Below are 17,428 nucleotides of genomic sequence, written 5' to 3' on the forward strand. Positions count from 1 at the left end.
TTGCAAGATAAAACACTGTAACATATCCAAATAATGTACATGAAACAACAGGAAAGTAAAACTGCACAGACAAGTATTTCAGGCAAAGCTACGATATCACAAAAGTATAAAGTACAAAAACCTCCACCTCTGTGCAATCCAAGTTCAACAAAATCAACAAAGCGCTGTGCGGCATTTTACTGCCAAATGTTGTGAATGTTCTGCACTGTCACTAGAATTGTCTGTAATATCTTATCAGGATCACAGCAAGCATTCTAGTATCATAGCAATGCATTCCCCTGCATTGTGCGTTCCTGGGTGAACTTTTCCCCGACAAGCGGATCACATGACCTGCTCCCTGACTGCACATTACTGTGTTACAGGAAGATCACAGAGTAAGGACGCCCATTGCTTGTACAGTGTTTACAATCTGCAACAAAGAATCACTTGGCTGCATTCAGCTTGGAGGCATTGCAGGGGCTGCATTGTATTTCTGCGCGCCCTGTGACCCCAGCAGCAGCCATGGGAGGTTATACAGGCCAGGTTAACCTTACTGTCTCCCAAGGAGTCCGGATGATGTTCTATGTCTTGTATCCCAATGAGACCTCATTTAAAACTGTGGAGGAAGTGCCAGATTATGTGGACAAGGTGAGAAACCTGAAATGTTTATATGGGAATGCTGGGACATGTCGTAGGGGATTATGGGCAGTCATCAAATGTAGCTAATCAGGATTTACATTTAGCATGTATTTTATATATATATATATATATACACACAGTATCTCACAGAAGTGAGTACACCCCTCACATTTTTGTACATTGTCTTTATATCTTTTCATGTGACAACACTGAAGAAATGACACTTGTCTACAATGTAAAGTAGAGAGTGTACAGCTTGTATAACAGTGTAAATTTGCTGTCCCCTCAAAATAACTCAACACACAGCCATTAAAGTCTAAACCGCTGGCAACAAATGTGAGTACACCCCTAAGTGAAAATGTCCAAATTGGACCCATTAGCCATTTTCCCTCCCCGGTGTCATGTGACTCGATATGCCGCGTACACACGGGCGGACTGTATGGCGTACTTAGTCCGTCGAAACACATTTCAGCGGACAGTCCGCTCGTGTGTGGGCTTCAGCGGACTTTTTCAGCGTGCAGTCCGGCGTACTAAGAATTTCGGATTTTTCGAAATTCTGTCCGTCGTACTTTGGTTTCAGCGGACAATCCGCTCGTCAGTATGCTAGTTCGACGGACTAAGAATGGCGCATGCCCAGAAAGGATTTACACGGCGGAAGGGTGCTTTGCTGTGTATTGGACTTCCTATTTCTAGTCCCGTCGTACGTGCTGTACACGTCATCGCGCAAGCTTTCGACGGACTGTTTGGGTATCCGTGTGTAGTCAAGTCCGTTCAGTGGAAAGTATGACGGACTGTCCGTCGGATTGTATGACGGACTAAGTACGCCATACAGTCCGCTCGTGTGTACGCGGCATTAGTGTTACAAGGTCTCAGGCGTGAATGGGAAACAGGTGTGTTAAATTTGGTGTTATCGCTCTCACTCTCTCATACTGGTCACTGGAAGTTCAACATGGCACCTCATGGCAAAGAACTTTCTGAGGATCTGAAAAAAAGAATTGAGCTCTACATAAAGAGGGCCTAGGCTATAAGATGATTGCCAAGACCCTGAAACTGAGCTGCAGCACGGTGGCCAAGACCATACAGAGAGGAAGTAAACCCTGCTGAGTTTACTTCCTCTTTCATTCCCTGCAAAGGTAAAGCATAATGGACTACTATGCATCGCATAGTAGTCCATTATGTGTCACTTACCTGACACGGGAGCCAGCGAAGTCACCGCTGTCCCCTGTAGTCCGGCGCATCCATCTTCTCGGTGGGTCTCGCTGCTCCGCCGCTGTCATTCGGCAAAGCCGCGATGATGTCACTCCCACGCACGCGCACGGGATCCGCCACTTGCGGCATATCGCCGTTGACCACGGCGCGCTCAGTGCTCCTGCGCGCCGCTGTCTATAGCACATGCGCCGTAGACATCGTGCCTGTCTTTCGGCAAATATCTCCCCCGTGTAGGTTTAGGAGATATTTCTTGGACCTACAGGTAAATCTTAATCTAGGCTTACCTGTAGGTCAAAGTGTGTTGAAAGGGTTTACAACCACTTTAACAGGACAGGTTCCACTCAGAACAGGCCTCGCCATGGTTCACCAAAGAAGTTGAGTGCACATGCTCAGCGTCATATCCAGAGGTTGTCTTTGGGAAATAGACGTATGAGTGCAGCCAGCATTGCTGCAGAAGTTGAAGGGGTGGGGGGTCAGCCTGTCAGTGCTCAGACCATACGCCGCAAACTGCATCAAATTAGTCTGCATGGCTTTCATACCAGAAGGAAGACTCTTCTAAAGATGATGCACAAGAAAGCCTGCGAACAGTTTGCTGAAGACAAGCAGACTGGATTACTGGAACCATGTCCTGTGGTCTGATGAGACCAAGATACATTTATTTGGTTCAGATGGTGTGAAGCGTGTGTGGAGGCAACCAGGTGAGGAGTACAAAGACAAGTGTGTCTTGCCTACAGTCAAGCATGGTGGTGGGAGTGTCATGGTCTGGGGCTGCATGAGTGCTGCCGGCACTGGGGAGCTACAGATCATTGAGGGAACCATGAATGCCAACATGTATTGTGACATACTGAAGAAGAGAATGATCCCCTCCCTTCAGAGACTGGGCTGCAGGGCAGTATTCCAACATGATAACGACCCCAAACACACCTCCAAGATGACCACTGCTTTGCTAAAGAAGCTGAGGGTAAAGGTGATGGACTGGCCAAGCATGTCTCCAGACCTAAACCCTATTGACCATCTGTGGGGCATCCTCAAACAGAAGGTGGAGCAGCGCAAGGTCTCTAACATCCACCAGCTCTGTGATGTCATCATGGAGGAGGGGAAGAGGACTTCAGTGGCAACCTGTGAAGCTCTGGTGAACTCCATGCCCAAATGGGTTAAGGCAGTGCTGGAAAATAATGGTGGCCACACAAAATATTGACACTTTGGGCCCAATTTGGACATTTTCACTTAGGGGTGTACTCACTTTTGTTGCCAGAGGTTTAGACATTAATGGCTGTGTGTTGAGTTATTTTGAGGGGACAGCAAATTTACACTGTTATACAAGCTGTACACTCACTACTTTACATTGTAGCAAAACGTAATTTCTTCAGTGTTGTCACATTAAAAGATAGAATAAAATATGTACAAATGTTAGGGTGTACTTACTTTTGTGAGATACTGTGTATATATATATATATATATATATATATATATATATATATATATATATATATATATATATATGTAAATATATATATATATATATATATATATATATATATATGTAAATATATATATATGTAAATATATATATATATATATATATATATATATATATATATATACAGATTATATATATATATATATATATATATATATATATATATATATATATATATACAGTATATATATACAGTATTTATATATATATATATATATATATATATATGTGTATATATAATTATATATTTTTTAAAAACAAAAGATACTTATTAACCACTTGACCTCAGAAAGATTTACCCTCCCCCTTCATGACCAGGCCATTTTTTGCGATACAACACTGCGTTATTTTAACTGCAACGCTGTACCCAAATAAATTTTATGTCATTGTTTTTCCCACAAATAGAGATTTCTATTGGAGGTATTTGATCACCAATGCGTTTTATTTTTTATTTTTTGCGCTACAAAAAAGACTGACAATTTTGAAAAATAAAACAATATTTTTTTACTTTCTGCTATAAAGAATATCCAATAAAAAAAAAATCTAAGTTCTTCATAAATGTAGGCAATACATATTTTTGGTAAAAAAAAATGACCAATAAGCGTATATTGATTGGTTTGCACAAAGGTTAGCAGACAGCGATATCGGTCAATCGGACACTAACTGACACTTTTGACACTTTGTGGGAACAAGTGAAACGAATACATTGATCAGTGCTAAAAATATGCACTGTCATTGTACTAATGACACTTGCTGGGAAGAGGTTAAACATCTGGGGCGATCAAAGGGTTAATTGTGTGCCTAACCAGTGTTTATATGTAAACTTTGTGCTGCTTTTTCTAAGGGAAGTGATGGATTTTCTTTCCCTGCTTTGATTTGATGAGGTGGAGAGGCAGGGCAGTGAGGCCATGCTCCCCACCTTGTCTAATCAGAGAACTCTTTGCATGCATTAGGAAAATACCAAGTATTCTCCGCATTGGCACCCATGGTGAGCGGTTGACCTTCTGTGTTCACAATGCAGCAGGGCAGCCACTTGGCACAGGACCTGGAAGCTACAGAGATCAATGGAGTAGAGTTGTCTACTACAATGATTTCCTGCTTCCAGAGGGATTCCATAGGTATGGTACACTCTGTGTAGAGTTACATTGATCTAAGCTGGACCAAAATCTCCAGGGCTGGACTGGGACAAAAAATTGGCCCTAGACTTCATCATGACCAGCCCACTTTAACTTTGAGTGTCCCCACCAGAAGCCCCCTTCACATCAGTCCCCACCAGAAGCCCCCTTCACATCAGAGTCCTCACCAGAAGCCCCCTTCACATCAGAGTCCCCACCAGAAGCCCCCTTCACATCAGAGTCCTCACCAGAAGCCCCCTTCACATCAGAGTCCCCACCAGAAGCCCCCTTCACATCAGAGTCCTCACCAGAAGCCCCCTTCACATCAGAGTCCTTACCAGAAGCCCCCTTCACATCAGAGTCCCCACCAGAAGCCCCTTTCACATCAGTCCCCACCAGCAGCCCCCTTCATATGAGTCCCCACCAGAAGCCCCCTTCACATCAGTCCCCACCAGAAGCCCCTTTCACATCAGTCCCCACCAGCAGCCCCCTTCATATGAGTCCCCACCAGCAGCACCCTTCACATCAGAGTGTCCTCCCTCCCCCTCCCACATGTACTCACAGTTTTGAAGGCAGCTTTTTGTTCCTCTCTCAAGTCATGTGATAACAAGTGATAGGGGAGAGAGGAAGGAAAGTCTGCCAGCTGTCTATCTCCCCCTGCAGGCTGGAGGGAGCATAACGCCTAATGCTCTCTCCAGCAAGTGACGGAGCTGCTCCTCCTGACAGGAGTGAAATCGTGATACAGAATTTATATAGCACCAACAGTTTGTGCAGCACTTTGCAATATAAAATGAGACCGTACCGTTACAATTTAAGACAAATAAATTAAGAGGGGCTTGCCTGTGAGAGTTTATCATCTAAAATGGAAGAGCAAGTAAAATGAAAGGTAGTGACTGTGTGGGGATCTGTTGAAGTAAATGTTCAGTAGTTAGGTGGAGGCAAGATAGGCTTCCTTGAAGAGAAGGTTTTTCAAGGTTTACATAAAAGAAAGAGTAGGAGATAGTTGGACAGATTGGGGTAAAGAGTTCCAGAAGATGGGAGAGGTCTTGGAGAAGTCCTGGAAGTGTAGATGGGAGGCTATATGACAAAATAACTAGGGATCAGGTGGTCTTGGGGGAGTGGAAAGGACAGTTTGGGTGATATTTTGAGATGAAGTTGGTAAAGTGGCTGGGGGGCAGGGTTGTGGATGACTTTCTATGTTGTTGTTAATTTGTTGATTTGTATTTGTTGGGAGAGTGGAAGCCAGTGGAGGGATTGGCAGAGAAGTGTGGCAGATGGTTGGTAAGATTCTGGTAGCAGCATTCACGATGGACTGAAAGGGGATAGCCTATGTAAAGTTAATACAATGAGGAGAGAGTGGCAAAAGTCAAGGTGAGAAATAACAGGGGAATAAAATTGGTAGCTTGATGGTGTCTATGGTTAAATAGGGGTGTATTTGAGAAATGTTTTTGAGGTAAAGGTGGCAAGATGTGGTCAGTGACTGGCCCAAAAGGAGAGGTCAAGGTTTATGATTACATCCACCACCCTGGCAGGAGGGGAAGGACAGATTGTTGATGTATTGATCTCATTGGAAAAGTTGAGTAAAGGGACACAGGGGGGGGGGGGGGGGGGGGGACAATATTATGAGATCTGTTTTTGATAGGGTTCGTTTTGGAATGTCATAATGATATGTCAGTAGGTCAATTAGTGATGTACAAGGTGACTGAAAGGGTGAGCTGGGGTGTTTAGAGATAGATTTAGGTGTCATCATCATAGTGATGGCTTTGAAAGCTATGTGAGGTTATCAACTGGCCAAGAGATAGATAGAGAATATTGAGAACCAAGCCCTGGGGGAACCCTACAAAGAGAGAAAGAGTAGATGAAGAGACAAAACTATAGGTGACACTAAGGGGATGCTTAGGTAAAATGAGAACCAGGAAAAGAGTCTTAGAGGCCAAGAGAGTGAAGTTTTTAGTGGAGAAGAGAGTGGTCAGCTGCATCAAAAGCAGCAGAAAGGTCCAATAGTTGGAGTACTGAGTAATAGCCATTGGTTTTAACATACTTAGATAGTTTAAGGAGAGCACTTTCTGTGGAATGTTGTGAGTGAAGGAGGTCAAGAAGAATGTTATCTGTGAGGTAGCAGTCTAGACAGTTGTAGAATAGGCTTTCTAGTAACCTGGAGGTAAATGGGTGCAAGGAGATGGGCCTCAAGGTTGTTCATACTGCTGAGGTCCAATGAAGGCTTTTTGGATATGGGGTGACCAGTGCATGTCTTAACCACCTCCCGCCCGCCCTATAGCCGAATGACGGCCGTAGAGCAGGTGGGTTCCTTCGCCTGGCCGTCCCTGGACGGCCTTGTGTTTACTTCCGCAATGCGCGCCGCCGGGGGTGCGCATCGCGGAAGTTTTGTATTCGCCGTGTCTCCCGGAGACAGGCAAACACAGATCGCCGTGAACGGCCAATCAAAGCGGCCGTTCACAGCGCGATCGCAGCTGCCAATGGGAGATGATCTCAAATGTAAACATATGAGATCATCTCCCATTGCCGTGTCTCTCCCTCCTCACACAGAGACAGCGTGTGAGGAGAGAGAGGATCTGTGAGTCAGCCCCAGTGCCAACTGTCAGCCCCAGTGCCATCTGTCAGCCCCAGTGCCATCTGTCAGCCCCAGTGCCAGTGCCATCTGTCAGCCCAGTGCCATCTGTCAGCCCAGTGCCATCTGCCAGTAGTGCCAGTGCCGCCAGTGCCACCTGCCAGCGCCAGTGCCACCTGCCAGCGCCAGCCGTCAGCCCCAGTGCCGTCAGCCCCAGTGCCGCCAGTGCCAGTGCCACCTGCCAGTGCCAGTGCCACCTGCCAGTGCCACCTGCCAGCACCAGTGCCACCTGCCAGCGCCAGTGCCATCCGTCAGCCCCAGTGCCGTCAGCCCCAGTGCCACCTGCCAGTGCCAGTGCCACCTGCCAGCACCAGTGCCACCTGCCAGCACCAGTGCCACCTGCCAGTGCCAGTGCCATCCATCAGCCCCAGTGCCGTCAGCCCCAGTGCCGTCAGTGCCATCAGTGCCGCCAGTGCCACCTGCCAGTGCCAGTGCCGTCAGCCCCAGTGCCATCAGTGCCGCCAGTGCCACCTGCCAGTGCCAGTGCCACCTGCCAGCACCAGTGCCACCTGTCAGCGCCAGTGCCATCCGTCAGCCCCAGTGCCGTCAGCCCCAGTGCCGCCAGTGCCGTCAGCCCCAGTGCCGCCAGTGCCAGTGCCGCCAGTGCCAGTGCCACCTGCCAGCACCAGTGCCCCCTGCCAGCACCAGTGCCACCTGCCAGCGCCAGTGCCATCCGTCAGCCCCAGTGCCGTCAGCCCCAGTGCCGCCAGTGCCAGTGCCACCAGTGCCACGTGCCACGTGCCAGTGCCAGTGCCACCTGCCAGCGCCAGTGCCACCTGCCAGCACCAGTGCCATCCGTCAGCCCCAGTGCCGTCATCGCCAGTGCCGCCAGTGCCAGTGCCACCTGCCAGTGCCACCTGCCAGCGCCAGTGCCATCTGCCAGCCGCAGTGCCATCTGCCAGCCCCATTTGCCAGAGCAATTAGCCAGCACCATCTGCCAGTGCCATCTGCCAGTGCCAGCCCCAGTGCCATCTGTCAGCGACATCTGCCAGCGACATCTGCCAGCCCCATCTGCCAGCCCCATCTGTCAGCCCCATCTGCCTCCAGTGCCATCTGCCTCCAGTGCCATCTGTCAGTGCCACGTGTTGTCAGTGCCACGTGGGGTCACTTTGTGGGCATTTCCATTGTCCTGGTGCTCCAGGGCCTTCAAAACTGTAATAGGTGGTTGAGAAATAAGATGTGTAATTTATGCTCCTAGAACGCTGATGGTGCTATTTCAATATTGGGCCTCTGTATGTGGCCAGGCTGTGTAAAAGTCTCACACATTTGGTATCGTTATACTCAGGAGGAGTAGTAGAACGTATTTTGGGGTGCCATTTTTGCTATGTACATGCTATGTGTTGGAAATATCTTATAAATGGACAACTTTGCGTAAAAAAAAAATGCGTTTTCATTTTTTTTCCACATTTTCCCAAAACTTCTGGAAAAAAAATGAACCATTCAAACGACTCATTATGCCTCATAGATTATACGTTGGGGTGTTAGCTTTCCAAAATGGGGTCACTTTGTGGGCATTTCTATTGTCCTGGTGCTCCAGGGCCTTCAAAAATGTAATAGGTGGTTGAGAAATGAAATGTGTAATTTATGCTCCTAGAACGCCTGATGGTGCTATTTCAATATTGGGCCTCTGTATGTGGCCAGGCTGTGTAAAAGTCTCACACATTTGGTATCGTAATACTCAGAAGGAGTAGCAGAACGTATTTTGGGGTGTCATTTGTGGTATACACATGCCATGTGAGAGAAATAACCTATTACATTAAAAATTTTGTGAGAAAAAATAAATAAAAATCTTCATTTTGCAAAGAATTGTGGGAAAAAGATGACAACATCAAAAACCTCACCATGCATCTTAGTAAATACCTTGGAATGTCTACTTTCAAAAAAGGGGTCATTTGGGGGGTATTTGTACTTTCCTGACTTGTTCGGGTCGCAAGAAATGAGATAGGCCACCAGTACATCAGGTGTGATCAATTTTGTGCGATTCGCACCACAGCTTGTAGACTCTCTAACTTTCACAAAGACCAAATAATATCCACTAATTTGGGTTATTTTTACCAAAGATATGTAGCAGTATAAATTGTGGCCAAAATTTATGAAAAAAAAATTATAATTTGCAAAATTTTATCACAGAAACAAAGAAATATGCGTTTTTTTTCAAAATTTTTGGTCTTTTTTCATTTATAGCGCAAAAAATAAAAACCCCAGAGGTGATCAAATACCACCAAAAGAAAGCTCTATTTGTGGGAAAAAAAGAACATAAAATTCATTTGAGTACAGTGTTGCATGACTGAGTAATTGTCATTCAAAGTGTGAGAGCACCAAAAGCTGAAAATTGGTCTGGTCAGGAAGGGTGTTTAAAGAGGGATTCCGCCAAAAAAAAAAATATTAAAAGCCAGCAGCTATAAATACTACAGCTGCTGACTTTTAATAAATGGACACTCACCTGTCCCGGGTTTCAGCGATGCCGAGGCCGATCGACCGCTCGGGCCTCGGCTGCTGCCGCCGCCATTCTAGGTGAGGGAATCAGGAAGTGAAGCGAATCGGCTTCACTTCCCGGTTCCCTACTGCGCATGCGCGAGCCGCGCCGCGCAATAGGAAATCTCCGCGCTGTCACTGGGACCCGTGTGTGTCCCAGCAGACAGCGCGGCAGGGCAGGAAATGGCGTAGACTCCCGTGGGAGTCTATGCCCGGAAGTGGGTGTAAATACCTGTCTTTGACAGGTATCTCCACCCCCCTCCCCCCTGAAAGGTGTCAATTGTGACACCGGAGGGGGGGGGGTTCCGATTAGTGGAGGTTCCACTTTAGGGTGGAATCCCGCTTTAAGTGCCCAGTAAGCAAGTGGTTAAAGGGACTATGCCTGTGGAGAGGGAGAGACTGAAGATGTGGTTTGGGGAGTGTAAAATGGAGCAAGGGGGTGACTGGAAGAGTTGTGAATGGGGCCCAGGGGGTAGGAAGTAAGGTGGGTACCAGACAGTGGTGGCCTGTAATGCAGGACGCAGGGGTGCCGCCCCCCCAATCCATGCGTCCGTCCCCTTAATCTACATGAGGGGCGCCGGACACATGGATTCCAATGTTTTGTTTTTTATAAGCATGTGATTAGAGCCAGAGGCTCTAATAGGCTTCAAAAAAGGATGGGCTTGCCCACCCAGTTGTGTGACAATAGCAAATTAACATTTGCTATTGTCTTCCTGATTCTCCTCCCAGCCAATCAGAAAGTGGGTCCTGAGACCTGTCTGCTGATTGGCCGAGAGGAGATTGATCCAATTGGCCGCCGAGGAGGAGGAGGAGGATGAGGAGGAAGGAGATGCAGGGGAAGCCGCAATGAAGCATCGGGAGAAGAAGACGCTGCCCACCCAAAAAACTATACCAGCAGCCACCACTGGTACCAGAGAAAAAGTTAGCTTTCTCCTCTGTAGTAACAGGTCAAAAGTATTGAAAGTTTTGATAGACAAGGTATATTAAGTGAAGGAGGTATCTGGGCAGTTAGGATCCCATTACAAATTGGATCCATCATACTCTGAAAACTTAATTTATGTTCTAAAAATAAAGCACAAACACACTGAACAATTGTGCTTTACTTGTTATGTTACCCAAACTGCCAAACATTGTAAATATACTCAATAATGAAAGTCCAACGTGTTTAGTCAATCCCAAACATGCCATTGAAGAAATCACGTGATGTAATCCAATAATGTAACTTGCACATGCTCCTCAACCTTTCACCATACTCTCTCACCTGGGACTGTGGACCTATGTGGAAAATTAGTTCTATCTGCGCCTTCCCCTTTAAGGAGTTTGTAACATCTCCCAGACCTCCAGACTTGTCACCTCACCTTATTCTCCTCAGTATCCTCTCACAGGTTGGGACAGTGTTTCTCAACATTTTTTTCAGTCAAGGCACCCTTTAAAAATCATGGGCAGACTTGAGACACCCTCCAAAATTATGGACAGTCTTGAGGCACTCTCCAAAATTATGGACAGTCTTGAGGCACCCTCCAAAATTATGGACAGTCTTGAGGCACTCTCCAAAATTATGGACAGTCTTGAGGCACCCTCCAAAATTATAGACAGTCTTGAGGCACCCTCCAAAATTATAGACAGTCTTGAGGCACCCTTTCAAAATTATGGACAGTCTTGAGGCACCCTCCAAAATTATGGACAGTCTTGAGGCACTCTCCAAAATTATGGACAGTCTTGAGGAACCCTCCAAAATTATGGACAGTCTTGAGGCACTCTCCAAAATTATGGACAGTCTTGAGGCACCCTCCAAAATTATGGACAGTCTTGAGGCACCCTTTCAAAATTATGGACAGTCTTGAGGCACCCTTTCAAAATTATGGACAGTCTTGAGGCACCCTCCAAAATTATGGACAGTCTTGAGGCACCTTCCAAAATTATGGACAGTCTTGAGGCACTCTCCAAAATTATGGACAGTCTTGAGGCACCCTCCAAAATTATGGACAGTCTTGAGGCACCCTTTCAAAATTATGGACAGTCTTGAGGCACCCTCCAAAATTATGGACAGTCTTGAGGCACCTTCCAAAATTATGGACAGTCTTGAGGCACCCTCCAAAATTATGGACAGTCTTGAGGCACCCCATTCTAAAATGTAAAAACGATTCTAATAGTTTTGCATAACACTGCAACATCCACACATATAGGACACCCAACGTTAAAGGTAATTTTTTCTTCCAAAGCAAATACACTTTTGCAAACTGGTACTGACTTCCAATGTTTCTCTTCTACCTCAGCTTTTCTCTCAGCTAAGGTGCCCTCAATGCTGATGGAGAGGGACAAGGGATGGGTCAAACAAGGATGCTATGCAGGCAACTGACATCCCTCTTATCAGCTGGTGATGCCATTGGTCGTTAGGAAGCCAGTGGCTAGAAGGTTGTAATGGTGCATAATGAAAACCTGTGGCTTTATCCACGCCAACTTGTATACAATTTTTGGGGAAATTTTTAGGCATTTTGCCAAGGCACCCCTGAAGAAACCTCAAGGCACCCCAGGGTGCCTGGGCACCCTGGTTGAAAAAGGCTGGGTTTGGACAATTCACCTCCTCCCAGTAGAAGACCCCAGTATTTATCTAAAAAAAATAAAATAAATAAGACTATCATCCTATTTACTAACATAAACTCCCTTGGGTGCAGTGCACTATCATCTGGTGCACCACAATAAGAGCACATAAAAAATATGTTGCCTACTAAGGAAGATTTCAGGTTGGCAGCTCTGAATTACAGCCAGTGCCTCCACTTCCAGGTGTGCATGATGTAGGTTTCGCCACTACGTGTTTTGTCATTGTCCATGTAACTTATTTTCATCAAATTGGGAGCAGCAGCTGTGTCCTTGCAGCCACTCCTTTCCAGTTGACATGGGACAATGGGACTTCCTGCATGGGGATGCACAGAACACCCTTGCATTCCACCGCAGGCAAACATGTCCGATTATGCAGGGGTGTATGCTTAACTAGACCCATGTGATCAAGGCTTTTTACCACTAGACAAACCCAGCCTGAGAAAGGCCATGCAGCCATCGCTGGAGTACATGTAGATAGTAAGTGGCTGCAAATAGGCTGCAGGAAATCAGTAGCAGAAAATATTCTTCTTCCATAGTACATAGTTACATAGTAGGTGAGGTTGAAAAAAGACACAAGTCCAACCTATGTGTATGATTATATGTCAGTATTACATTGTATATCCCTGAATGTTGTAGTCGTTCAGGTGCTTATCTAATCGTTTCTTGAAACTATCAATGCCCCCCGCTGAGACCACCGCCTGTGGAAGGGAATTCCACATCCTTGCCGCTCTTACAGTAAAGAACCCTCTACGTAGTTTAAGGTTAAGCCTCTTTTCTTCTAATTTTAATGAGTGGCCACGAGTCTTGTTAAACTCCCTTTTGCGAAAAAGTTTTATCTCTATTGTGGGGTCACCAGTACGGCATTTGAAATCATATCCCCTCTCAAGCATCTCTTCTCCAGAGAGAATAAGTTCAGTGCTCGTAACCTTTCCTCATATCTGAGATCCTCCAGACCCTTTATCAGCTTTGTTGCCCTTCTTTGTACTCGCTCCATTTCCAGTACAACCTTTCTAAGGACTGGTGCCCAGAACTGGACAGCATACTCCAGGTGCGGCCGGACCAGAGTCTTGTAGAGCGGGAGAATTATCGTTTTATCTCTGGAGTTGATCCCCTTTTTAATGCAAAAATTATCCTGTTAGGGTTCATGTCTACTTTAGAGGAAACAAATTTATTAGGGCTTGCAGAGTTAAATCCATCTTTTGTTTCTTGCAGGCCACGGCATATTTCCTTGTGATGCTTATATTGGAGATGTTCATCAGTGCAGTTTGGAAGGGTCGACCCCTCCGAGTTAATGACGGACTGACGTCCCTTTCTGCAGGAGTTATGTCTCGCCTGCCAGAGTAAGTCAAAATTGCTTTGTGGTCGGAAAAATCTTATTTTAGTCACTGCGCTGGAAGGCCCAGGGTGTCTGCGAGCCAAGGACGCTTCATTCAAACGCAGTTGACTTAATATAACAGCTTAATGATACAATTAAGCAGCGCACGATTCTACAATTATATGAATGACATAATCTGTAATATTTTGGATCGCAAGGACGGTAATAGAAATTTAAATAACGCAAACATTATGTTCCTCGTAATTTATCTGTGGCTTTAAAGACCCACCAAGCTGATGTGGCTACTTAGGATTTCAAAAGGATTTTGAGGTATTGTGAGTAAAATTGTATGCATTGGTAAATCATGTGAAATCTGTGCCAAAAATCTGGGTGATGCGAGATCTCGGCAGCACCACTGTAAAGTCTCGGCGTAGGACACTTTTGGCAGCAATAAGCATTTAATGTAAGTTTTAGAGGTTTGGGTTCTGTTAGGTAATCGGTTGAAGTAAGGTCGGATTAAGTTTTGCCTCTATTCTAACCTAAATTTGAACAAAAGTTTTACAAAATAAGTAAATAAGAGAGAGTGAGATAATCTAAGAAGGTGGAGATAATTGGGTGGTCTACTGAAGCATCGAGCCCAAGTTGATTGTCCTTCACCCGACCCTGCTCGTTCTCCACTAACACATTTCACCCCAGCCAGTGCTTTATCATACTCTTCTCTTTCAAACGCCACTTTATACATTAACATACCTCCATAGACTCAGTCTTTCCGGACAGTATGGTCACCGGCAAAATTAGCAGCATCCTCATTCAGCTTAACTCTTCAAGAAGCCTTGTTGATAGACCCGATTCCCTGCCAGCTCCCACCAAGCTGGCCAAGGGCACCTCCCCTCTTCTTCATGAGATAGGGTTCACACACTCCTGTAAGGAACTCACATTCTACTAGCTTTAGGCCCACTGCCATTTTGGTACCCAGATTCTCTTGGCCCGAGGCCCACAGCCATCTTGGTGCTCATATTTTAGTGGCCCACTTCCGAAAATAAAAAATGTCCACAAAAGCAACACCGTCTTATTCATCTCCATAACTTTAAGTCCAGCAATACAGTACATTACAGTGCAGTGACACTTGAACACAGAATGTCTAACCATCTCTCCTACACTCCTCAATGTAGGTTCCCCAAAAGTGAATTCTCCTCCAGAGTCTCTCATGGTCTACCCCAAAAGGTACACTCTCCCAGACCTCCGACTTACATAATGTATGCCAGGGGTGGCCTGTTCCCAATACTCCTTCTGTTTAAGTCCTATCCACTCCAGCTTACATAGCGGTACGGTACTCAACCCTCTAGACTAGCACCACCCAAAGTAGTGACCCCACTTAAAGGGATACTAACTTCTGCTTATAGTCTGACAGAGGGAGATGTGTTCAGACTTGATGTTGTGAACTCATCCATGTTACAATAAAGTTTTTTGAGGCAAAAGAAAATTTGGTCAATGTGCATCTTTTTCTATTTAAATTTGGCAAGTCGAGGAAGGGTGGACCCTAAATGGGTCAGCACTCGCAGTCGGTTAAGGTGAGCCAGATAACCTCCTAGTGCAGTATCTTGTACATGTATCGATGACAAAGCTGACATTGCTTAGAGGTGCACTTAGAAGTTACTTTGAGATAGTTTACCATGAATACTTTCCCATATGGCAAGTCCCCTTAGTTCCACTGTCAATGGAAAGCACATCCTCCTACCACCTTATACCCAACTTACCTGCTCCCTCTTACAGCTTCTTGCTTCTTTGTCACTGGTGCCGCGATTACTGTGCCACCAATCAGGAAAACCAATCATGTGATAACGTTCAGGGCCTGGGTGCCACCACAGGGAAGAAGGTCATATTTTTATTTTATAAGCAAAAATTATGTGTTCAACATTTCTGGATGTGTCAGATTGAGCTATCTGTCTGCTCAATCCACCCCCCTGCCGCTATCTCGCTACGCCTCCCGCTGATAATGCAATCCCTGAAGCTGGCAGCGGGAGCCGTTGACAATGGTTTGCTATATTGAAAGTCATGTCATACGCACCCTGGGCACAATGGTTGACTGGGTGTAGGACGCTCTAAGCTTGCACATCATAAATGGGGGAGGGGGTGTAGTTTAGCATCTTTGCCGTGGGCACTGGATAACCTTGTCCCGACACTGGTCATAAGGCCCTAACAGCTCCAAAAAGATCCTCTCCAGAGCTGTCAGGGCCACAAAATCAAAAAAATTTGACTACATCTTGCAGTGGCGTACCAACGGGGGTGGGGGGATGGTCTGCCCTGGGTGCCACACATTAGGGGGTGTCAGACCGGTGCCCCCGCCCTCCGCGAGTGAAGCAGTGACAGTGGGGTGACAGGCACAGGCAGCAGAGGCAGCGCTGTGATCAACCAGGGTAGGTAGAGGTGAGCTGTGACAGGGTGCCGGGGCGACTGACACCCTGGGGCAACTGACACCCTGGGACGGCTGTTCGGATTCACTCTGCATCGCACAGCAGGGGAGAGAGACAGTGAGCGGAGCAATCATTAGCATTGGTAATATGAAAAATTAGCTCCAGCAGTTCCGGCCCTCTGTTCAGCGCTGCTGTGTATCCAGCTCTGCATGCATGCCCCAGTAAGGGAGGAAGGGGCAATGTGCAATGTGCAGGGTTCCTGAGCTGGGGGGGGCAATGTGCCTTGTGCAGGGGTCAAGAGCTGGGAGTCGGGGGCAATGTGTAATGTGCAGGGGTCCTGAGCTGGGGGTGGGGGGCAACATTTAATGTGCAGGGGTCCCAAGCTGGGGGGGTTAATGTGCAGGGGTCCTGAGCTGGGAGGGGGCAATGTGTAATGTGCAGGGGCCCCGAGCTGGGGGGGATGTGTAATGCACAGTGGTCCAGAGCTGGGGGGATGTGCAATATGCAGGGGTCCAGGGCTGGGGGGGGGATGTGTAATTTACAGAGGTCCAGAGCTGGGGGGGCTGTGAGTAATATGCAGGGGTCCAGAGTGGGGGGGGGCTGTGTAATGCACAGAGGTGCAGAGCTGGGGGGCTGTGTGTAATTTGCAGGGGTCCAGAGCTGGGGGGGGGATGTGTAAAATGCAGGGGTCCAGAGCTGGGGTGTGGAGGGCTGTGTAATGTGCAGAGGTCCAGAGCTGAGGTGGGGGCTGTGTAATGTGCAGGGGTCCAGAGCTGGAGGGGGGGCTGTGTAATGTGCAGGGGCCCAGAGCTGTGGGAGGGGGGAGTCTGTGTAATGTGCAGGGGTTCAGAGATAGTTTGGCCAGGGGCTGTGTAGTGTAAAAGGGTCCAGAGCTGCAGGGGGCTGTGTACTGTAAAGGGGTCCAGAGGTGCAGTTGTGGAGAGGGGGTATACAGTAGGGGAAGATATTTGGGGCTGCATAGATATGCAGGTAGCACAGTGGGGTGTTTTTACATTTTAAAGTTGGGGGGGAGGGGGATGCCAGATATAGGATCCATCCCGGGTGCCAAATGTTCTAGGTACGCCCCTGACATCATGTTAGCTATAAGCAGCTCCTGCTCGAATCCTCACCATGCAGAATCAGCGGGAGGCTTTATTAGGGGGCGCAGCCACTAATGACTATGAGACAGCTATTGAGAGCCACACAGCTGCCACTGCAATCTCTCTGGCCAGTGCTTTGCATCTTCTGTGCATGCGTGCAGAAAATCCAATTAATTCCTATAAAGAGGTCACCAGCAATAACTGAGGCATAAAATATATGGCTTTTACAAAAAATGGAAGGGATAAGCAGAAGAAGCAAGAATAATAGAATATACAGTGGTGGTTGTGCGACTCCCTGTGTCCAAGTGAGTTTTAAAGTTTTGGGGTGTAAACACTAGCCAGCCACTTGTAAAAGTAAACAGTCTTTTTAAAAAACAAAACAAAAAAAACAGCTTTCTTCAGCAAAATAAACAAAAACAGTCTATAACGCTATATACAGCTAGTAACACAATGGCTCACCACCAGTATATTA

The 17,428-nt window shown here is 46.7% G+C and overlaps 1 protein-coding gene across 1 annotated transcript in view; it reads left to right on the forward strand.

Annotated features, from left to right (window-relative positions):
• The first annotated feature begins 345 nt into the window (after positions 1-345).
• The window catches only part of AGMO (alkylglycerol monooxygenase), a 311,710-nt gene continuing 294,627 nt past the window's right edge, over positions 346-17,428 (forward strand). Inside the window, exons 1-2 of the mRNA XM_077490703.1 lie at positions 346-627; positions 13,340-13,467. Of these exons, the coding sequence (XP_077346829.1) occupies positions 502-627; positions 13,340-13,467 (254 nt within the window). The 5' untranslated portion in view covers positions 346-501. The remainder of the gene's footprint in view (positions 628-13,339; positions 13,468-17,428) is intronic.

The sequence above is a fragment of the Lithobates pipiens genome, unplaced genomic scaffold (genome assembly GCF_037356315.1).
Source record: "Lithobates pipiens isolate NorthernLeopardFrog02 unplaced genomic scaffold, aLitPip1_a1.2 Scaffold_19, whole genome shotgun sequence".
NCBI classification, from domain to species: Eukaryota; Metazoa; Chordata; class Amphibia; order Anura; family Ranidae; genus Lithobates; species Lithobates pipiens.